This window comes from Metarhizium album (genome assembly GCF_000804445.1).
Source record: "Metarhizium album ARSEF 1941 chromosome Unknown scaffold_1, whole genome shotgun sequence".
Classification (NCBI taxonomy): domain Eukaryota; kingdom Fungi; phylum Ascomycota; class Sordariomycetes; order Hypocreales; family Clavicipitaceae; genus Metarhizium; species Metarhizium album.
In genome coordinates this window covers 3402677-3424237 of record NW_024467575.1, presented here as the reverse complement: position 1 = coordinate 3424237, position 21561 = coordinate 3402677, and the positions used below count along the sequence as shown (strand labels likewise).

The window sequence follows — 21561 nt, the reverse complement described above, 5'->3', positions numbered from 1 at the left end:
TGTTTTCAAATTTTAGACTCTGTGCTCTTTGAGGATCTAGGATGCTCCTTTTCCCACTTCTCCTTGAGCTGGTTCGCGCGTTCAGATTTCTTGGTGAAGCCTTGGTAAAAGGCCGGAAAACCACCTCCCAGTGTGCGAATGTCCACGGGGCGGCCGGTTTTGGCATCAACGTAGGTGGTCGAGCCCCGGACCTGTGCGACAATCGCCTGCTGCTTGAGGGAGAAGAGCACGGTAGTGCCATGGTTTCGCGTGGGCTCTATGCGATCCTGCCGGTAAGCTGCAATCAGCTTTTTCGGGGGGGAGAGTCAGCCGAGGAAGCCGGCTTGTAGGATTCCCGGTTCCCACGCAAGACGGGAGGGGAGAGGAGAGGAGAGGAGGGGAGAGGAGAGGAGATGGACGACGAACCGAGTCGGGATACTTGACCTGGCGGCGAATGTCGAGCTCGTACCTGCGCACGACGGGGATGACGGTGCGGGCGTGGATCATGCCGTCGCACTCCTCCTTGCTCAGGAACTCGTCGTAGCTCTCCATGACGCGCCAGAAGCAGGCGCCCAGGAAGGCCATGTACTGGCCCTGCATGACGTGGCCGAAGGGGTCCTGGTGCTCGGCCCAGAGGACGCCGTGCTCGACCATGGTGTTGGCGTCGAAGCCCATGGCCTCGAGGGTGGAGAGGGCGCGGCCGCGGAGGGCTGCGTACGGGTCGGTGTTGGGATGGGGGCGCGGCGCGCCGGACCGCGCGTACGGCGAGTGGTAGGCCGAGTCGGCGAGACGGGCTGACGCCGGTCTTGCCGCGTCGTCGTGTGCTGCCATGGTTGGAGGTTTGGAGGTTTGGAGGTTTGGAGGTGCCGGCGTGTCGACGAGTCGCTGCTCGGCTTCCGTGCGTCGGTGCTTCGGTCGGGAGAGCGACGTGAGCGGAGGGCTGGGGGGCAGGAGCGGATAAAGGGCGTCAAGACTCAAGACTCAAGACGACGGGGAGGAGATGGATGCGTGGGCAGAGGCCGTGCGGGCGGCCGAGGGGCGGTACGGAGTACGGCACGGCGGGAAGAGGAGGCGGAGGCGGAGGGGGAGGGGGCCAAGGTTGAGGTTGGTGGTGATGTGATGGATGACGGACCGCGGGCCCATGTACGGAGTACATGTATGGCACATGTACACATGCACGCGTGATGCATGCATGCAGCGCCGGGGAGGCGTGGCCAAGATGGTTTCCTTGGCTGACGAACCGCACCCCGTCGCTCGTCGGGCTTGCCGTGCAAAACTTAATCGGTTGCTAAACGAGTCTCGACATGTCCCGACGTGCGCCCCCGTGTCCCGTCGTGCATTTGGAGTACGGATTGGCATGGCAGCGTCCCGAGGGCTTTCTGCAAGTCCGTGTCCATCAAGGAGAAGCAAAGCGGCACAGGAATTGTCTTGGCCGCCAGCCAGCCAGCAGCTCATGGACCAAGACACCGGGGATGCTCACCTCTCACAACCTACAGCAGACAGCAGACAGCAGACAGCAGACAGCAGACAGCAGACGGCAGACGGCAGACGGCAGACGGCAGACGGCAGACAGCAGCTCATCTCGGACATGGAGTTTTGACGCCATTGATTGCATCGTCAAGCCGTCACGGTCCACGCCTCTCCCTCGCGGCTTCATCCCCTTCGGCCGCCTGGGTGCCTCTTCCCGCGCGCCCTTCGACCATCCTCCTGCTCCCTGAACCCTGAACCAGACCTCGTCTCCTCTTCAGTCGAGACCCAAGACGGTGAATAGACAGAATGACCGTCACCGCTCCAGACCGCGGTAGAGAGAGTATCCCGTCCACCACCGCTCCAGACCACAGTCCCGACGTCGAACTTGTCCCACGTCCGCCAACTTCGCCTCGCATCGGCCGCCATCCGTGGCTGCAGATTCTCAGTACCTTTATTGTATTCATGAATACATGGCAAGTCTACTTAGCTATGGCAGACTCCCTCCCCCCATCTCCGCCTGCTAACCGGCTTCCTTCAAGGGGATTTCTCCTCACGTCCGGCGCCTTCCAAGCCTACTACGAGCTGTCTCTCATCCCCGGACAGTCCAGCTCCGACACATCTTGGATATCAACAACATCCGCCTTCCTAGTTTTCGCCGTCGGCATTGTGGCTGGTCCGCTTTACGACCGAGGCTTTTACAAGCCGCTGCTGGTCACTGGCAGCCTCTTGCAGGTCTTTGGCTTCATGATGCTCAGCATCTCTACCCAATACTACCAGCTCTTCCTCAGCCAGGCTGTTTGCATTGGCCTCGGCTCCGGCCTCGTCTTCACACCGAGCGTATCAGCCGCCGCCGCCTGTCTGCCGAATCCCGCAACGCGAGCCAAGGCCATGGGCCTCATGGCATGTGGCAGCTGCGTCGGTAAGCGACAAACAAACCCCTGACCTTTCCTCCCTCCTTACGTTGATGTTATTGCAGGAACCCGCCTTCTAACCCCGTATCCTAGGCGGCATCATCTTCCCAACCATGTTTCGCGCTCTTGTGCCCCGAATCGGCTTCCCCTGGACCGTCCGCTCCATCGGCTTTCTCATCCTAGTGCTATACCTCGTGTCCCATCTGGTGTTATTTGATGGGCGGCGCAAAGCCTCTCGCGCCCCCGTCATCCGGCGCTTCTTCGACACCTCAAGCTTTACCGACCTGCCATTTATGCTTCTCTCCGTCGCCTCCGTCTTTAGTGCCACTGCTTTTTACATCCCCCTCCTCTACCTGCCACTCTTCACCAAGGTCCGCGTGCCGTCCATCAGTCCCGACCTGACTGTTGATCTCCTGTCCATACTCAATGGCTCCTCCGTCATTGGCCGACTGGCCGCAGGTCTCGCAGGCGCCGTCTTTGGTCCCACCGAGACCATTGCCGTTTCTCTCGTCGCGGGATCGACCCTGCTGTTCTGCTGGATCGCCGTCGACACGGTTGCCGGTACTGTCGTGTGGACTGTCTTCTGGGGCATGATATCCGGCATCCTCGTCACTCTCCCCGGCGCATTCATTCCCTTGTTCTGCCCATCGGTGGCCGTGATAGGCTCCCGGACCGGTACGTACTGGAGCTGGGTTGGTTTGGGTATGCTGATAGGCAGTCCCATTGGCGGCGCAATCTACGATGTGAAGTCGGCACGGTCGGGCTACTGGCGCCTGCAGGTGTTTGCTGGTGTCTTTATGATGGCCGCTGCGCTTCTTACAGTTTATCCCATTCTGCATTTACGTCGGGGGAGGGGAACGGCGTCTGTGCGGTCCGACTAAGTTTTGCTTCTTGTTTCTTTTGACGACGAGCTTTTTGACACCCTCGGTACTGGACCCGCACACGAGACGCCAAAAGGCCGCCACATTGCTCTCATCAAGAGGCATGCTGTCCACCCCGACCTGCCCCGGATCTGGATTATCCGTGCCCAGAGCATCGGCCTCGGCCACCTCCGCATCCGCCGTTGATTGCGTCTTGGAAATGTCAGCTGCCGGAAAAGAGACGCTCGTCCTTGCACGGCCTGCCCACGGCCCAACAATCGACATATACGAGTCAGACACGTAGTGGAAATGAGAGACTGTCTCGATAGGTAGCCAGGGGGAGCGGGAACATGACGATACAGACCAACACGCGGCTGACGAGGCGGACTGGCTTGCAGAGACACATCGTGGTCGGCGCGCAGTGTGAACGGCTCAGAGAGGTGGCTGATCCCTGGTATCAGAAGAAACGGACACCGCTGTTATAGTGCTACAATATATCCCATGACGAAGGGGGAAGTTGGGTGAATTGCGTTGAACGGCTGCGCTTGTTAGCAACGAGTTACATCTTGTGTGTGTGCGTTGATGTAGCTGGATGCCAATGGACGTATATACAGGCGGAATGCCGAACCGCACGTTGATTGCGCTACCGTCCACGCGAGAGTAAAAAGACGGACTGGGAATTTCGCCATGAACACTAGCGATCCAGGGTGACATGTGACGAGTATGGTGTTGACGGGGATGCATCATCGGCAGAGCAAGCAGTTGGCCATTTTGGTGTTGCTGGTGGTGAAGCTGTTTCTGTTCGTGGTCTGTAATGTGAGGTGTGGTTTCGAAGAACGCGAGCCAGCTAGATTTCTAGCCTGTTCATGACGTCGTCGCTTTCAAACCAGCCTGGTGCCATGGTGATGTAGGTCCAGATTGTCCATGACTTGATGACCGTCACGGCGAACCGCACCAATCCCTTGCCATTCGGCTTTTCGGACATGTGCTGCCGTTGCTATGAATGACTGGACGTAGCGTCACACCAGAAAACGGGTGTAGCCACACCACACTATTTTGTCTGGTAGACCACCTTATATGCTATGCGACACGTAGGAGACGTGATGGATATCACAGGGTCGTCACTTTCTCAAGGATTGCTCAGGGACGGCCCAAGATTTCCTACTAAATGGGAAAAGAAGACTTGTGACAGCACAAAGATGGAGTGACGGGTTGAAACAGGGAAAGGCGTATCTGCTGTGTCAGCATCTGATATTTCGGGATTGACTTGGGCGTTTGGGAGCCGCAGTGGGTCGAGAGCGGCAATTCTGGCCAATAGGAGGGAGGCTTCAGCTCCAGAGTCCAGACAACAATGAAATCACGTGAGCCTACTTACCCGTGCCTGAGGCAGGATGCTCCCAATCGATTCGACTGGGGGATTCAGCTAAACTAGTAACTTCATTATTTGGTCACATACCCAGTCAGCCTCACCTCTTCGATACCGCCGAAATGACTGCTGCGTGGAAAGCCGCTGGTTTGACGTATGTCAACTGATCCCACGTGTCGCTGATGTGCCCGCCGATGCGCCGATTGCGACTGCCACGATGTTTGCAGGCGGCGCCTCTGAAGATTCAAAGATGCTAACCTGAAGGCCTCAACAGCTACAACCGCTACCTGGCCGTTGCGGCCCGCGCTGTTCGCCGCAGCCTCAAGGAGGACAAGAGGATCGTTGCCGAGCGTCGCGGCGAGATGGAGCTGCGCTTTTCCAAGTGGTCGGTATGTGACGCCCGGTCTCGGGTTTGGGGAGCGCGAATGGGGCCGGAAGCTAACTGTGAATTACCGCAATAGAACGGCAAGCAGGGCGAGTTCAAGGATCTCAGGGCTGCCAACGCTGCTGCAATGGCCGAGAGCGCTTCCTCTTAGATTTTCTGCAAATCGACGACATGGAAAATAGTGGCGTGCTTGCAAGGAGGAAACACGCCGGCGAGAGTGGCGGATAGGACAACAGGGTCCTGGAGGTTGTTGAAGAGGCACGAACATGTGCTCGGAGCCTCCTGCGAAGAGCAGTGCTGCCACTGTATCATATTGATTGCTAGACTATATCGATCCGACCTGGCGAACTTTTAGTGCCCATCATTTGCATCTTGCACGATTTTGTCGAGCCGGATAGATGGGGCTCAGTACGTCGAGTAATTTGCTGTGAACGTGTGACGACAAGTGCATTGTATCGCGCTCCAATGGAAGGTTCCGAGAATCATGCCATGGCCATGGTTGTCCGCTATTGCCAGACGGTCTGGTTCTTTGTCTAGGTCCAAGTCATGCACACTCACCGAGTCACTGGCACTGGCACTGGCACACTGGCGCTGGCACTGGCACTGGCGCTGGCACTGGCACGGGTGCCCGCCGCCCCATCCAACCCTGCGCACCCCAGATTCTGACTCTGGGCAGCAAGCCAAAGCCAGTCCGCCACGAGTCGGCCCACGACGTTCCGACAACATTAGAATTCTAGATGCACACCAACAGCCCACCCATACTATCACGCTATGCCCCCAGACTGGCGGTAGTGTCTTCGAGATGGCCGACAATGCAGTCGGTGCAGCAGATGGTACAATCTACATTTCCCTCCAGCATCCCCTCGCATTTTGTCTTGCTAATGGCGCGTGCAGAAATCTCCCGACTATCATTAGGCGGCCATGGGCCTGAGCCGCCTTTGCCGCCACCCACCTTAAGATCTGCCGGCATCATTGCCACTGACATTACCGACAAGTTCACGGCGGCGGTCGCAAGTATGTCTCCTGAGCCTGTGGGTAGGCCCTGCGCCTCTAGTGAGCAGTGACTGAATGTCTTGTAGCGCTGGAGCCCGGCGAGCTGGTCAAGGATGGCCTCTTCACGCTGTTTGACTCTGTCGCCGCCCTGGAGGTTGGTATTTGGATGCCTCGCATCTGGTTGACATGTCACTAACGGTTGGGCCAGATTATGGATCCGAAAATGGACAGCGGATGTGTTCAGCCAGGCGAGGAATTTGAGGTGCTCTATGACGTGTCGCGGTCATTGCTGCCTGAGGAGGTGCTTGGTATCATGGACCAGCTTTTATGCCACGAGGTGGGTGCAAGTCTGTTTCGGATGTGGATGAATATGCTGATTGACTTGTAGATGGCTTGGCATTTGGGCTACCCCCTGTCACAAACAATATTCACCAGTGTTTATGTAGAAGCGCTCTTGATGCCCGAGCCTGGCAGCATCCGACAGGCCGAATTCGTCAGGAACAGGAGCCAGGAAGTGAAACAAGAGCCTCTACTTGACATTCTCCGAGCTTATTGCCTAGGGATGCTCAAGGCATGTGGACATGTCAATGAACGCATCAAATCTGAGCACTTCTACGAGGTATGCTAGCTCTTTCACTGCAGCTGACTTTGCTGCTGACCGCATCCAGGAGGAGGATTTTGTCCCCAATACGTATAACCGCACCTTGTTGACCGATTTCCCCACGCAAGACGTCAAAGACGCCCTGGAAGCAGCCAGAGGGACCGTTGAATCTCTGAAAGGCTCCATACCTGACCGCATTGCCGAAGCACTCATCAGCCGCTTGGATCTGCGCGACATCTTTTTGGATACCGCTGAATCACCTCAGCACGTAAGGGATCTTGTCAAGGCGAGGCTGCCATGGGAGGCAGCGATTGCCATCTTGCCCAGGATCTCTTCGACGCATTCCTTGACCAAGCCGGTTGAGGACGCGTTCAGCACCAAGCTACAAAGGAAGTTGGCTAGTACTATGCCGCCACGACCAATTGTTCAGCTCAAGTTTGATGATGCATTTAATAATCTATCAAGGTTATGTAAAGATGGTCTCGAAGTCATTGGCGTCCTAAAATATACCGACTCACAATGCCTTCAGGTACGAGCACACTCTCCTCTTTTTGTGTTTTTATTTATTTTTTATGCTCTCGCCATGAGACATGCCTAACATTATTAGACTTTCGTATATACATTTCAGTCAAAGAAGCCTCAACCAATGGTTTACGTACGAACCCTTCTGCAAACATTTCTTTTCAACGCCATGGAGATACTGGGTTCCATGAGTATCCGCCAACTACTCGACGACGACTTCTCCATCATCACCCTTCCCGCGAACCCTCTCCTCGACAGGGACAACGACGAGATCGAAGCGGTCCACGATCCTCGTTTCGTCATGTCCCAACAAATGGAGCTCTTCCGCCAAAGAGCTGCACAACCCTTCCTCGACATTCTCAGAACCGCGTGCCAAAACAGATGTCGCGTCCGCCGAACGCTTTGCCACTTGATCCGAGACTGGGAGAACCTCCAAGCTGACGCCGAAGACATTGACCAAATCCTGCAGATCAAGACCAAGGAGCAGCCGCTGCTGCAGAGATCCGCGCTTGGCCTGAACCCTATCGAGACTTACTCCCTTCCGCTATCATCATGGACGTATCTATACAAGCTGCAACAAATGGAGGCCATAGTCCAGCTAGGCTTCGAGCTCGAGGTCTATCAGACGGACGAACTGGCCGGCATGTACTGGTACTTGAACTACCTCGCAAAATCTCGCCTTCAACATACCGAAAGAATCAAGACGTTCGTCGTGCGCCAGACGACCACGGCCCGATTCTCACCCACCATCGACCCCGGCCAAGAGGCTCAGCTCCAAAGATCTCTCGCTTTCACGAGACTGTCTCTGCTCCAGGCAGCAGTGACGTGGGAGTTCTCCGACGCGCTGAGCTGCATATACACCGTCCTCAACCGCCACGCAATCATTAAGCCGCCCCCGCGACCTTACAGCAACGACCAGCTGCGCTACGACCTCCGCATGCGACCATTCGCGTCCGTCAGCCTGCCCACGCCCCCCAGCTTTGGGGAATTTACTCTCGGCACAACGCAGCCAGATAGCAGCACGGAGGAACTTCTCGAATACGCCGAACGCGCAGCGACAAGCGCAAAGAGAGGCTTCGAGACGCTCAGCAGGTTCTCGGCAGAGGATAGTTTCTCAGTAGGATCGCACGAGGCGTGGACCGCCTCAGCAAAGGGCGCGTTGAAGGCGTGCATAGCCGCGGGCGTCGCAATCTCCTGCTTGCAAAAGGCGTTGCAGCGCACAGCCGGTGGACGTGGCACGGAGCGTGGGTTGCGCGTTGCGGCAACAGTACCAACGCCGGATAAGGCGTACCACGAATGGTGGATCGTGCCGACGGTAGTTCCAACTGTGACTGTGGAGATGGGTAACTGAGCGCTTGGACAGGCAAAGACCGAGTGTTTGATCAAGTAGATTGATAGTATGAACCTGTCTACAATCCTGGTGGTACAGACGTTTTTCTGGTATCAAGCCCGTAAATGTCCATTTTCCTTGCATTGTCCCCTGATGATGATGGTTTTGCTTTTTCATACGGCTTTATCTTCTTCAAACATTTTTTTTCAATCGTGTTTTTTGCAATATCTGTTTCCAACATCTCTTCGTCGCGCATAAGCCCCCAAGAATTTGCCCACGGGAAGCAAACCCCTCTTATTCGAGTTCGGCCCTCTTGTAACCACAGCACAGCACAGGGTGTAGAGGGCTTGCTTGCAGTGCGCGCGCGATCAAAGCATTATCCCATCTCATGACTTCTCTTCTGCATTGGCTAGTATTGGTAGTGCAAGTGGTAGGTCTAAGCCTTGCGGCCTTGGCGGAGACGGACAGTCTGCTCATACAGCACGTCCTTGAAGGCGAACAAGAAAGCGGCAGTCAGGACACTCTGTGTGACCTTGGGACCAATACCTGAAGCGTCATGTCAGTTGCTTGGCTCAAGTCCAGTCTCCAGTCAAGAGGTGGAAGAGACAAGGGGGCTGCATACCCTTGTACAGGCCGGCGTATCCCTCCTCCCGGACCACTCTGCGCAGGGCCTCGGTCATGCCCTCCCGCTTGCTGCTGTGGCTGCCAGCAACGTGCATCTGGCTCTTGACCGTGATGTAGGGGTACGTCACCGACGTGGCGAAGAGCTTGCCGAGGGCGCCGAGGAAGAAGGCGACTGTAGGCGTAACCTTTCTTCTCTTCTCGACATAGTTCTTCATCTGCTCGAAGAGCGTGTACTGGAGGATGGGGTTGACGACCAGGACCAGCGCCGGCAGGACGCCGGAGAAGAGAGCCTGGGGACCCTCCTTCCTAAGGAGGGCCATGAGCGTGCCCAAGGTCGTGGGCTTCTTGGCAGGCCTGCCCGACTCCAGGTCGGCCTCGGAGTTTTGCTGGCGCGTGGTGACGCGAGTGTTGACAACCCAGATGGGGTTGGTGATGACGACGGTGGCCGAGCCGGCAATGGCACCGGCAATCATGGACTCCAACGTCGTGAGCTTCTTGTTGGCACGGCCAGCCGTGGCGGCGGCCTTCTCGAAGAAGGCCCGGGTCCATTCGTACCAGTAGTAGTAGACGAAATTGGTGACGCTGATGCCAAAGAGCGCCGAGTTGATGCCTGAATACAGTCCGGCAATGCCCTCGCGTGCGATGATCTTCCGCACGGCATCGGTGAACTTGCTCTCGGCCTTTTTGGACTCGACCTGAGCGCGGGTGGAGAGGGTGATGAGAGGATAGCTGTAGGTTTGCGGAATCATGTGAGTAGTCTGCGCGCATTCATTCAATTGGCGAATATGTGGTAGTCATACGTCAGCACCATGGACAAGATGCCGCCGCCTGCGCCAGCGAGGGCGTGAGCGACGTTGTCATTCTGAGGGACCGGAGCCTTGGCAGCCATTGTATCGTCCTCGCGAGCCGAGGGGAGGATAAGAACAATCGATAAAGGGAACACGACCAGGAGTTGTATTACAAAAAAATTGACTGAGGGAAAGTTTAACAAAAAAAGTTCTCCGTGGATCAGCAGGGAGTTCAAGTTAAAAAGATGTCCAAGCGACTCGACGCCTTTTGGTTGTGAAGCCGTCGATGTGACGAGCCGAGGTACGGTCTAGTGTCTGATGCCGAAGGGCAGGAGCGGATCGCCCATCAAGCGAGGCAGGAGCAAACCCCAGGGCCCACCGTTGCACTGCAGAGCGCCAAAGTGAAGTCATGGTTCCGTAGAGTCCCGTAGTGCTGCCATTCTTTTGATGCATGTGACCGTGTGCGTCTGTGTGTGCCTGTGACGGCCCAGAGAACCCCGGAAGAACCAAAATTGCGGGCTCGTCCTGTCGGGACGTCCCTGACCGCCGCTAGTCCCGACAGGGACTCAGGTAAACAAAATCGCCAAGGCCACCACCGCCCACGCCGCCGGACGAGACATGGCCATTCACGACTTGGCCGCGCTCGACGTCGATCGTCCATCAAGTTATTGTGCCTGCATTCCATGCGGCGCCGCTCAGCACCCACGGTTGGGAAGCTGATGCCAACGCCCGAACTTTGAATCATACACACAAGTTATATTGGCACCCCGCCTAGGCGGTCGAGAGTTCATCACACAAAGGCTGAGCGCCGCACCATGTCATCACCGGATCCTCTCAACGATTCGACCATGGCGGAGCTCGCTTCAGTTCCCCCCTCTGCCGTTACTCGCCGTGTCACGCGGAGTCAGTCGTCGCAAAGATTTTTTGCGCTGAGCAGTTCGCCTAGAAAACAGACGTTTGAGCTACAAGTCGGCGACCGAATGTCGCCACAGCGACTACTGGTCACGGTTGAGACGGATGGGCCGCAACAGGACACGAGTGTTGGGAGCAATGCCAGGCGAAAGCTTTTCCAGCCGCCCGTCTCCACGTCGTCAACACCTGGGCGGCGACTGAGAGGACGAACCACCACCACAACCGTGCCTCTGCGGGAGTCGATAGAAGAAGACGGTCACGACGGGACTACTCCGAAGCCGAAGGCACGAGGCCTGCAGCGAAAGTCGAATGGAACTCCAATGCCAACCACGGGGAAAAAAAGGCGCGCAGTCACTCCAGTTAGGAGAACGCCTAGACGCCTGCGAACATTGACGAGCGCAGATGGCGAGGAGCCGTCTTCAGAGGCCAGCGAAGAGGCCACCGTGCAGGCCACGCTCACACCGCGACGACGTAATTTGCGCCCGCGAAAGGCTTCCGCGCCGGCACCTTCGAGCGAGGTTGGCACAGTCACCACCCCGCGGCCATCTGCAACAAGAAGAGGGAGGCGGAGACGTCAGGCGTTGGCACCCGATGAACTGCTCGAACTTGCTGATGAAGTCGGAGACATCAATCTTGACACAACACAACTGCCACCCGTTACAAGCGAAGACGAGGTGGACCTAGTAAGGGCACCCTCGGAGTCCACGGATGATGCTTCTCTGGACGCGCCGGCTCCAGCTCCTCCTCCGGCCCCTGCCGTGCCATCGTCTCCATCACCAAACTTGGCGCTGGCTGCTGCAGAGTCCGAATCAGACATGTGGATAGGAAGTGCCACGCCACGCGCTTCAACCCGAACACGAAGAGATGTGGTACCCGAATCCTCGCCTCGCTTCCCGACGGAAACCTATGCAGAACCACAACTGGATCACTTTGAGACTTCTCGAGAAGGCTACTATGGTGATTATGGGTATGCAGACCAGGTAGCAGCCGCCAGTGATCGATCTTCGATTGATCAGCCGCTTGAGGCTGAAGACGCCGCCGCGAGTGCCGCTCCGGCTGGTTATGACACTATTGCACAAGGCGAAGACTTCAGCATGATATTCATGGACTCAATACCCTCCTTGCGAGCCGATTTCCACAGCTCTGTGCAACCGGTCGAGGGAGGGGAGCTAGGCGATGAGACCAATCTCATTATCAACAACACACTGGAATCCCTTCGACAGACTGATCACGATAGTCCCGCAGAAGATGATGATACGGTAGATGCCATTCAGCCAGCTGAACCGGAACTAGGAGGGAAGCAAGAGGTTATGGAGGAGCAGCCAGTGGAGGAGCAACCAGTGGAGGAGCAACCAGTTGATGAGCAAGCTGTTGACGAGCAAGCTGAGCAAGCTGTTGACGAGCAAGCTGTGGCAAGCTGTTGACGAACAAGCTGTTGACGAACAAGCTGTTGACGAGCAGCCGGTTGATGAGCAAGCTGGTAAGAGGGAGCTAGTTGAGGATGAAGTGATAGACAGAGAATCAACACCAATCCCTCAATCGTCATCACCGGGCAGGCCAAGCCCGAGATGGTCACGAAGTCCTCGAAAGTCGGCTAATTCGTCGCCACTGCGATATCGGGTTTTGATGCAGAATGCATTACACACAGGAGGGTCTCCTGCTGTACAAACGAAACAGATCGATAAATTTCATTCATCACCACGTTCGGATCGCCGACTTCGAAGTGCGGACCGTTTGGAGAAAGAGGTTTCCAACCCATATGAGGATTCCTTTTCTGAAATTCCGGAAGCAGTGCTTACTGCTGCTACTCCCCGACGACCGCGAACAAATATGGCCTACGATGGCTTGAAAGAAAAGGTGGACCAAGCACAGACTCTAGAGGAGGATCACGGTGCACTGTTGCCTAATGACGACCAGCAACATGACGACGAACCCGCCAAAGTGGTGGAAGCGGTTGTAGGGACAGAAGAACAAAATACTCGAACCAGCGAGGTACCTAAGCAGGCCATGGAACAACAAGAAGATTTCTCCCAGGAGATTGATGAGCCCGAAGGTGAAAATGTCGAAGGATCTGGAGAAGAAGACCAAGCGGAGGAAATGGTGGTTGGATCAGACCATGAGGAAGAAGCGACTTCGAGGCAAGAACCGATTCAAGATGTCGATGGTGGAGAAGAAATGGGGGAGTACGACCTAGTTCAGCAGGAAGAGTCTGGGCCAGAACTTGAATCTGCCTCAGAGCAACAGGTCCTGCCTTTCGAAGGGAATGACGAGGAATTTCAGGAAAGTGAGTTTGAATATGACGGAGATGGGTTGGACGATGCTGAACTAGCTGGCCTGGAAACGGAGCAGCCGCTAGCAATGATCCAGACGGTTGACGCTGACGAGGAAGAGGAGGCGGACGAAGAGGATATGGATGCTTCACCTCAGCTGGATGAAGATCATCAAGAGGACTCGGACGAAGAGATGTCCGATGAAGTAGATCAAGAAGAAGACTACGAAATTGTCGACGAAGCTGCTGCGGTTGCGGCCTCAACTGCCAGTGCGGGAGCTCAGTCTGAGCTTTCACGCTTGCCAACTCCAGACGATACACCACCACAGCCTCAGCTTCAAGCTACGAGTGCAGAAATGGCATACCAAGGTTCGAGGCGACTCTCGAGTCTCCAGTTCTCGCGTATGTCGCCTGCTCAATCCGGGGATACTTCTCGCGCCATAACCGAGCAACCCCGTGAAGTTGAAGTATCTGAAGAGCCAGAGGATCAAGAAATGGAGGATGAGGTGCACCTGTATGACAAAAACCCGGAGGGTGATCTCTTTGTCTCAGAGGCTCGACCAGAACCTCCTGCCATGCATGAAACTACTCGACAGTCCCCGGAAGCGACTCCTCCGCAACACAACTCGTCACCCGTTCAAGAGCCTGCATCCCTTCAGCATGAGACTTTGCTGGACAAGACGTCACGGCCTCATCTCTCTACGATTATACGAGCGGGGCGTGTCCTTCAGAGCGTCACTTCGGATCCCCCGTCTCCTGAAGGACGTGAGAAGCAACTCGGCAGCCCATTCAGACGTTCTGGCAGCAAGGATTCGTGGACAGGCTCAAGAGACAGCCAGACGAGTCGTCGAATGAGCAGAAGCCCCTTGCAGAACCGAGGTGCTGCCCCGACTGGAACGGAACCAGACAACCAGGCCCAACCAGAGACTTCCAGTTCTGCATCAAGGAACCCGATATACCCTAGTTTTCTCAGCCCAGTTCGTCTCAGCAAAGAACCGTCTGTGGAGCGGGATAGGTCAGACAGATCTCTATCGAGACAGTCATCGGCAAGCTCGATGCATATTACGCCCCCGAGCGATGGAGCCATGAGTTGGGTCGAAAGAGAGGGTCCGATCAGCCCGAATTTGCGGGGGGATAACTCTCTCCGAGAGGTAGCTGGATTGCCAAAGCTGAGAACCGGGCTCGAGAAACTCGGTTCTGTCGAGCGAGTTAATGCTCCTCCTGCTGAAGCTCCTGTGACCGAGCCGCCTCGAGAATCCACACCAAGAGTCGAGGCGCCAGAGCCGGACCAGGATACGCGAGATGATGAGACGGATATTTGGGAACTAGAGGCACAGCGAGAAACACCTCGCTCTGTCAGGCAGCAGCCCTTTGGCAAGCGTGTCCCGACAAGCAACAATCGGCGTGGAGCGATTCCAAGTCCCTGGACAAAACGAAGTGTTCATCGACCAGCAATCTCGAGGATGATTTCACAGGCGGTGCCAGATCTATCTCATGTCACAGAGGAACCAAGTGCTGTCCCCGATCGACCACCTCCGTCTAGCTCTCCGGATGAATATTCTCGTCTTGCTCAAAGTCAGAAGAAAGAAGCCGAAGCCAAGAATGCAGCCAACGCTCCTGAATCAGGCAACAGGGCTACCAAGTTCGACCTCTCCTCTTTCTTCTCTTCACCGGCAGCAATCCCGGGCATGCTAGCTCAGAAATTCATGCTAGCAAGAAAGACCCAATCCACCGCTCAATCCGCACAGCCTTCCATGTCCATGGCCGGGCAGGCTCCTCCTGTGGTGCCCACAAACTCCATGTTTCCGCAGATCCCTCAGAAGGATCTCCGGCCTGACAGCAGCAACGGAAGCGGTCTATTCTCGCCAGCTCGGCTCAGGGAGCCGTCGTCACCTTCTGAACAGCAGGAACAAACTCCCGAGCCGCAAGAGCAGCAGCCAAGCTCCGAGGCCGAAAGGTCACCGCCCCCGGCGACGCCAGAGCAAGCCTTCAGGCCAACCGTTGCCCAAAAGCAAAATTTCACCCCTCGACCGGGTCAAGCAAGCAGCTCGTTCTTTCGTTCCTCTTCCAATCCTTCTGCGGCCGTCACCCCTCCCAGGATGCAGCTCTCCCACGCGGACATCCACAGATGGACACAACAAGCGTCCAACGCCAGCGAAGCCTCGTCCGGCTTCCAGCGTCCCCTTCTCCGCCCCTTGCCACCCAAGACTGCGTTCCCCACAAAGTCCAGCCTTCGGTCCCCTCTCAAACCCCGCACGCCCGGCCGCGTGGTCGAATTCACCAGCTCCGTCCTCTCGCCGGCCGAGCAAGCTAAAGCCCGCCTGGAAGACCGCTCAACACACTCCAACTCCATACTCTCGCAGGACTTGTTTGCTCCTCCACCCCACCAGCCCATTGTTCAAGATGACAAGGAAAACGCCTCGATGGAGGACGTCTCCATGGAAGACGCCCCGTCTCCCACCAAGCTTCGCACTCGAGAACCCTTGTCCCAGACAACCTGGTCCCGCCAGCACTGGCTTCTGCTGGACGAACTGTTGCAGTATCGTCGCTCATCGCCATTTCCCGTGAATTACACCCGTGGAGCGGATCAATATCTCGGGAAAACAGTTAAGAGCTACGGCGAGGCCATGACTCTCGACAGATGGCATCTGGACGTCGTGGACGCCTTCAAGGCAGAGGTCGGCGGCTGGGACGCAGACGTCCTGGCAAAGAGGCTCTTTGCCCTGATTCTTGGCGAGGCGAGACGCATGGAAGCCAGAGGACCCGTCGAAAGGAGAGTCGTGTTTTCCTCATGATTAACGATGAGTGGTTTTCTGTTTTTTCCCTCCAAAGTTATCTTTCCACATTGTAGTCCTTGGAAAGGAAATCAAGGGGCATGGCGTTGGTGGAAAGCACCTGTTTACAGATAGATACCACTTTTGCATGGTTGATGTTTGAATTTTTTTTTTTGGTTTTCCCGCATATGGAAAGACAGCAGCTAAGATCCGTGGAGATCTGCTTGGAATACAGAGCAAGACATGGCACTTTGGTTCACAGTACAGTCGGTTGTCTTGGGACAGGAAATATTTCGTCACTTTTCCCCTGTACCAGGGTCAAGCCTCTTGGAACGCCTCGTCTACCGTGATGGTACAGTGAAAAGACAGTCTTTGCACCCTCTTTGCTTACTCTAGCATGGAAGCTTGGTTTGTATACAGGACATCCACCACGTTGCTCAACTTGTCGATTGTTGCTAGCGCTGCGTCGTACGATTCGTCGCGCTGCGTCTCGTCGTAGATGATGAGGCAGCCTGCTCCTTGATCCAACACGCCGATGATGACCTTGTCCAGGATCATCTGCGACAGCTTCCGCTCGACCTGCTGGGTGTCGAGACCGACCATCTTGGCAATGTGGTCGATTTCGACGCGGGAAAATGGCTCAATGACCTTGATGAGATTCTGCTCCAGCATGGCGTCGTACAACCGGCGGAGGTGGTTGCGGATGAAGGCGTCGCTGCCGAGTTCGTACCGGTAGGCGGAGAGAGCACGTTCGTACTCCTCCAGAGAGCGGTTCGAGTGTGCCCTGGCAATGGCCTTCATGGCTTCGAGGTTCTTGCCGGCATACTTGACTGCTTGCTTGGAGGACATGAGCTGGTTCACATCGTCGGCGAGATTGAGCATGATCTTGCACAGGAGCATGTACTGCAGGGCGGCTTGGGCCTTGGCCGCCTCGTCCAGACTGTCGTAGCCATCCAGTGCCTCGATGAAGTACGAGAATGCCGTGTTGAAGTCCTTGTCCTCGGCGTGGAGCATGCCGCTCTGCATGTCTAGATTGGCCTGCAGCAGGGGCGGGGTGTAGACGCTTGCCGCGCTTGTTCGCGCCGTGGTCAGGGCCGCACGGGCCTTGGGGATGTTTCCGAGTGCGTGATAGACTCTTGATTCGAGGAGCTGGACTTCCACCAAGCGAAGTTTGTCGTCGAGGCGCTTCAGCTCGCGCAAGAGGCTGTTGATGAGGGTGAGTGCATCGTAGTAGGATTGTTTGGTCATGTAGAGCGCGACAAGGCGGACTTCCAGGTCCTGGCGCTGGAATGCGCGGCGCTCGGCGGTGGCCCATTCAATGCAGTCCTTGGTGATGTGCACTTCGATGTCGGTGCTGTTGGGAATCTGCTTGAACAGGTCGAGCAGTTGCCGGACTAGCAACGGATGGTTAGACGAGGTTGGTTTTCGTATTACCCAGAAACATGGCTTTCACCTACCCAGCTTTGATGATTTCGCCTTGGCAAACGATGAAAATACTGAACGGCTCTCACGAACGAGATCCACGAGCTCCTGTGTCTTCCTGTATGTACGAATCAGCAGCGAATTCAAATGCTGATTCCGCAGCACCAGCACCACGGCTTTGTTGCCCGTACGTGCCGTCGCGTAATGGCCACTGACTTTTCGTCCCGATACAGCTCTCCCAGACTGATGAGCGCCGACTCATACTCGCGAGTGGCCGCGTCCGACGTAGCAGCAGGTGCTTTGGAGGTGATTTCTTTGTAAATGGCTTCAGACTTTCGCGGGTCTGTCTTGGCAAGCTTCTGGGCTTCTTGGAGCCGGCTCGAGTCGGCAACCGCCATTCTGGGGGTGGAGGCGAACGAGCGTCTGCAAAGGGGAGGTAGAGAGTTTTTCGAAGGAAGCGGGAGGAGAGTCGAGAGGGCCCGTTAGAGACGGGGATACCGACCGCTCAGATGGTCGGCACAAGCGGATGATGATGAGGTGCGGTGCGAGCTGAAGCCGTGATTGGAGTCCAGCTAGCCTTGGCCGGCCTTGTCCTTCCAGGTTGCCACAGCGCGCGTGTCGCTGCCTCGTGTCGTGCATAAGGTCGGCCCGGGGTTGATCCGCCGCCTCCTTTGCCTCCGTTTTCCGGATTGAAATTTCATCGCGGCGGTATAGACACACTTCCGACGCGCATTTACATTTGAACTTTCCGCCCCTCAGCCGCATCTTCTCCCGTAATGTTGCGTCAGGCTCTCTCTACCTCCTCCCGAGTCCTGCGCTCAGCCCCGCGCTTGACAGCCAGCCAGCCGGCGCTACGGACTCGATTCCAGCCAGCCCCTGCGGCGTGGTCATTAAGAACGACCCAGCCAGCTGTCGCGAGGTGGTATAGCGATGCCAAGGAGGCTCCCGCAGAGGGAGACGAAGCCGAGGCCAAGGACGATGCCGGGGAGCCGGATGCTGTGGCTGAGCTGAAGAAGTCTTTAGAGGCAAAGGATGCTGAAGCTCGTGACTGGAAGGTATAATTCACTCTGTCCCAGCTGCGCATTCGCCGACTACATTTTCCTCCTGGATGTCATCTTACAGCTTGAGCAGGATAAATGCATGCGCACCGTTGCCGACTTCCGCAACCTGCAAGACCGCACCCAGCGCGAGGTCAAGACGGCTCGAGAATTCGCCATTCAAAAGTTCGCCAAGGACCTCGTCGAGAGCGTCGACAACCTGGACCGCGCCTTGACCATGGTCCCGCCTGAGAAGCTCACTGCCAAGGACGAAGGCTCCCAGGACCTCGTCAACCTGTACGACGGCCTCAAGATGACTGAGAACATCCTTATGCAGACTCTTGCCAAGCACGGCCTGGAGCGGCTAGACCCTGAAGGCGACAAGTTCAACCCCAACGAGCACGAGGCCACCTTTATGGCTCCCCAGCCCGACAAGGAGAACAACCTCGTCTTCCACGTGCAGCAGAAAGGCTTCAAGCTCAACGGCCGGGTTTTGCGCGCCGCCAAGGTCGGCGTCGTCAAGAACGCTTGAGCCGATGATGATGATGATGGTCACCAACAACATATGCTCCTCCGCTCTTTCAACCCCAACCAACCAACCACCCCTCCGTCCTCGCAAGATGGATGACCACCACCTTATAAAATGTTAGAGACGTGCTGTTGTGGACTAAACGCATGTCATTGTACTAGTACGGGCGAAGCCGAAAACCATGAATCTTCCAAGGGCCGGCGTTGGGTCAAACATGTATAATGCTCCTCTCATGACTGTAGAGAACAAGAACAACTTGTTTTACCTGTATGTCCAGGTTTTTTTTTCTGCATGGCGGGCTTTGAATGTCAGATGATTTCGATGCGACTTGGACAAGAAAAATCGTCGAGTGTACGAGAGGGGTTCCGTATTCCTGTATATAGATGCATCTACAGAGCATCCGATTGTGAGACGAGGCCGCGTAATCTGTCCTTGTGTTGTGGATGTCGTACCACCTCTTGGGACAGCATCTTCACAGTCGAAGGTATATACAGGTTATCCCGCCAGTAGTTGGTGAGCAATTGAACAATAAGCTACGCTGCAAGTACTATGGGAAGCCAGCGACGTAAAGTCACGTGCGTTACTATTTACTTGAAATCAGCTTGTCCCGGCATGTGCACGTCTGTGAAGGAGAGAAAAGAAGCACTAAAAGAGAGCCTCACATGCGCCCCTGAACATGACGGCGCACAGCTCCCTACAGCACAAGGCGCATCAACCAATCATGTGCTGTTGTTGTCCCGTGCGAGTAGGGGTGAGAGTCAACCCCCACCATCGCCATCGGCCAGCACAAGCGGAAACTTTCCCCTCCCGCACCAGCGCACCAGGTCGCGCCCAAGACGAGACGAGACGACATGGCTAAGCGCCAACGTACCTCCGAGACGGACCCCGTCCGCGGAACGTCCTTCTTCGAACAACAACGCGAGGCGCTCCTCAACGACATCTCAATGGTTCGTTCCGCACCGCCTTCCCCTGCGCCGGCGTGCAAACCAGCCGCCGCCGCCGACGACAGCAAAGCTGACCGCCCAGAGTTTCGAACACGTCCTGGCAAACATCAATAAACTGAACCGGTCTCTTGAATCCGTCATAGAAGTAGGCTCGCCTTTTGCCACACCCCCCACCTCAAGCTTGGAACTTTGCTATCGCCCGCCTAACAAGAATAGGTCGGCAACGAGTTCTCCTCCGTCGAAGCGCTGTGGTCGCAATTCGAAAGCGTCATGGCAAAGGATGGGCCGAAACAGCAGGGCGACAAGGTCGACGCCGCCGGTGATGAAGCGCATGGGTGATGCCCGTCGACGTCAGTACACTGCAGATTGGAACACGCAAGAGCAGGCCTCGGTGTTGGGATAATCACAGTAACGACACGGATAATTGAATCACTTTTTTAATAATTCCCTACCCAACCTATACCCTACATTCCGCTCGTCATATGCCTCCATTCCACTCGGCTTCACCCTCACGCCTACTCTGGCGCAATATGTACCAAATCCCCGGGAGAGCGTAAGCACACTTTTGAAGCTCAGGAGACCTGTCCTGCGCTCCGTCATGTTATATCTAGCTAGCCCCGAGGCAGAGCGTCAATGTTGTTCGTAATAAGTGCAATCGTAAAAAATGAAAAAAAAAGGACAAAAAAAAGCGTGACAGGGTCCAAGAGATCTCATGCGATGGTCATTACAATACCCTTTGCGACGGGCCAGTACTCGATATGTGACTGCGCTCTTTGAAGATGGAAAAAGTGGTAATCAAGGAGCAATTAAAGAAGTTGGCATCGTCTCTTCTTCTTGGGCGGCTTCATTCCGGGAATGGGCCCAATCTTCTCATTACCAGAGCCGAGTGCCACGGCGTCATGGTTCCGCCTGTCGTTGGCAACCACGGTAAGAATGGCGCGCTCAAAAATCTCGTCGACTCCTAGCATTTCCTTGCTACTGCACTCCATGTACTGGGCACCCATCTTCTCGGAAACGGCCAGTCCCTGTTCCGTGGTGACTGGTGTCAGGCCCTGGGTTTTGAGCATGTCGATGCAAGTCTTTTTGTAGCGCAGATCCGACTTGAGGCCGACCAGGATGAGTGGGGTGTACGGGCAGAAGTGCAGGACTTCGGGATACCACTGGCCGTAGTCAGCACCATCATCATCATGCTCTTGCCCCGTCAAACCGCAGACACTTACCTTGTCCAGAACATTGTCCAGTGAGTTTGGGCAGTCGATGGCGAAGCAGACAAAAATCAGGTCCGTCTCGGGATAAGAGAGCGGGCGCAGACGGTCGTATTCCTCTTGGCCGGCGGTATCCCACAAGGCTAGCTCGACGGTCTTTCCAGTAGGACCATGCGTGGGGTATGTGATGTAGTTCTCGAAAACAGTCGGGACGTATTTCTATCGACGCTCTTGTTAGCGGGCCGAAGCCAAATGAAAAAAAAAAAAAAAAGAACAAATAAAACGCGACCCGGGAGGGTTTCATCTCACCTCTGGGAAGTACCCTTGGCTGTAGCTGATGAGCAAGCACGTCTTGCCGCAGCCGCCATCACCGACCACCACAATCTTCTTGGAGTAGGCCGGCACGTCCGTCATATTGGTTGCTGCAGACTCCCGTCCAGAGGACGAGCTCACCGTGGTGCTGACAGTTCCGTTGCTCGAGCGCGTGCGCTGCTGTCGCCGCGGTCGCTCATTACTGGCCGGCGCGTAGTACGAATTGCTGTAATGCGAAGCCATCCCTTTTGAGCGGTGCAAGACGTACGTGCGGCAGAAAACAGGGAGCCCAAAAACGTAGTCGTTTGCGCCAAGAGAAGCGTTCAGA

The 21561-nt window shown here is 55.9% G+C and overlaps 10 protein-coding genes across 10 annotated transcripts; 6 read left to right on the top strand and 4 right to left on the bottom strand.

The window, feature by feature from the left end:
• Positions 1 to 5: 5 nt before the first annotated feature.
• MAM_00973 (uncharacterized protein) lies at positions 6 to 810 on the bottom strand (the record flags this gene model as incomplete). Its single annotated transcript, XM_040819772.1, has 2 exons — positions 6 to 266; positions 406 to 810. 2 exons carry the CDS (start codon positions 808 to 810, stop codon positions 6 to 8), a joined length of 666 nt encoding a protein of 221 aa, XP_040683037.1.
• A 945-nt stretch (positions 811 to 1755) lies between these two features.
• MAM_00972 (Major facilitator superfamily domain, general substrate transporter) lies at positions 1756 to 3241 on the top strand (the record flags this gene model as incomplete). The annotated part of the gene is made up of 2 exons (XM_040819771.1): positions 1756 to 2368; positions 2454 to 3241. The coding sequence occupies 2 exons, from the start codon at positions 1756 to 1758 to the stop codon at positions 3239 to 3241; spliced, it is 1401 nt and encodes a 466-aa protein (XP_040683036.1).
• A 1467-nt stretch (positions 3242 to 4708) lies between these two features.
• Positions 4709 to 5122, top strand: MAM_00971 (mitochondrial ATP synthase epsilon chain domain-containing protein; the record flags this gene model as incomplete). Its single annotated transcript, XM_040819770.1, has 3 exons — positions 4709 to 4740; positions 4861 to 4975; positions 5048 to 5122. 3 exons carry the CDS (start codon positions 4709 to 4711, stop codon positions 5120 to 5122), a joined length of 222 nt encoding a protein of 73 aa, XP_040683035.1.
• Positions 5123 to 5773: 651 nt separating this feature from the next.
• MAM_00970 (Mak10 subunit, NatC N(alpha)-terminal acetyltransferase) lies at positions 5774 to 8438 on the top strand (the record flags this gene model as incomplete). Its single annotated transcript, XM_040819769.1, has 7 exons — positions 5774 to 5804; positions 5866 to 5985; positions 6051 to 6118; positions 6173 to 6301; positions 6353 to 6583; positions 6633 to 7094; positions 7173 to 8438. 7 exons carry the CDS (start codon positions 5774 to 5776, stop codon positions 8436 to 8438), a joined length of 2307 nt encoding a protein of 768 aa, XP_040683034.1.
• Positions 8439 to 8853: 415 nt separating this feature from the next.
• Positions 8854 to 9930, bottom strand: MAM_00969 (Mitochondrial carrier domain protein; the record flags this gene model as incomplete). The annotated part of the gene is made up of 3 exons (XM_040819768.1): positions 8854 to 8963; positions 9040 to 9799; positions 9850 to 9930. The coding sequence occupies 3 exons, from the start codon at positions 9928 to 9930 to the stop codon at positions 8854 to 8856; spliced, it is 951 nt and encodes a 316-aa protein (XP_040683033.1).
• Positions 9931 to 10644: 714 nt separating this feature from the next.
• Positions 10645 to 15805, top strand: MAM_00968 (uncharacterized protein; the record flags this gene model as incomplete). Its single annotated transcript, XM_040819767.1, has 2 exons — positions 10645 to 12000; positions 12035 to 15805. The coding sequence occupies 2 exons, from the start codon at positions 10645 to 10647 to the stop codon at positions 15803 to 15805; spliced, it is 5127 nt and encodes a 1708-aa protein (XP_040683032.1).
• A 366-nt stretch (positions 15806 to 16171) lies between these two features.
• Positions 16172 to 17604, bottom strand: MAM_00967 (26S proteasome non-ATPase regulatory subunit 11; the record flags this gene model as incomplete). Its single annotated transcript, XM_040819766.1, has 3 exons — positions 16172 to 17178; positions 17242 to 17324; positions 17423 to 17604. The coding sequence occupies 3 exons, from the start codon at positions 17602 to 17604 to the stop codon at positions 16172 to 16174; spliced, it is 1272 nt and encodes a 423-aa protein (XP_040683031.1).
• Positions 17605 to 17982: 378 nt separating this feature from the next.
• MAM_00966 (mitochondrial co-chaperone GrpE) lies at positions 17983 to 18775 on the top strand (the record flags this gene model as incomplete). The annotated part of the gene is made up of 2 exons (XM_040819765.1): positions 17983 to 18261; positions 18329 to 18775. 2 exons carry the CDS (start codon positions 17983 to 17985, stop codon positions 18773 to 18775), a joined length of 726 nt encoding a protein of 241 aa, XP_040683030.1.
• An 848-nt stretch (positions 18776 to 19623) lies between these two features.
• MAM_00965 (DASH complex, subunit Dad1) lies at positions 19624 to 20055 on the top strand (the record flags this gene model as incomplete). The annotated part of the gene is made up of 2 exons (XM_040819764.1): positions 19624 to 19719; positions 19933 to 20055. 2 exons carry the CDS (start codon positions 19624 to 19626, stop codon positions 20053 to 20055), a joined length of 219 nt encoding a protein of 72 aa, XP_040683029.1.
• Positions 20056 to 20522: 467 nt separating this feature from the next.
• On the bottom strand, positions 20523 to 21476 carry MAM_00964 (protein rho1; the record flags this gene model as incomplete). The annotated part of the gene is made up of 3 exons (XM_040819763.1): positions 20523 to 20876; positions 20937 to 21140; positions 21231 to 21476. 3 exons carry the CDS (start codon positions 21474 to 21476, stop codon positions 20523 to 20525), a joined length of 804 nt encoding a protein of 267 aa, XP_040683028.1.
• Between the last annotated feature and the right edge of the window lie 85 nt (positions 21477 to 21561).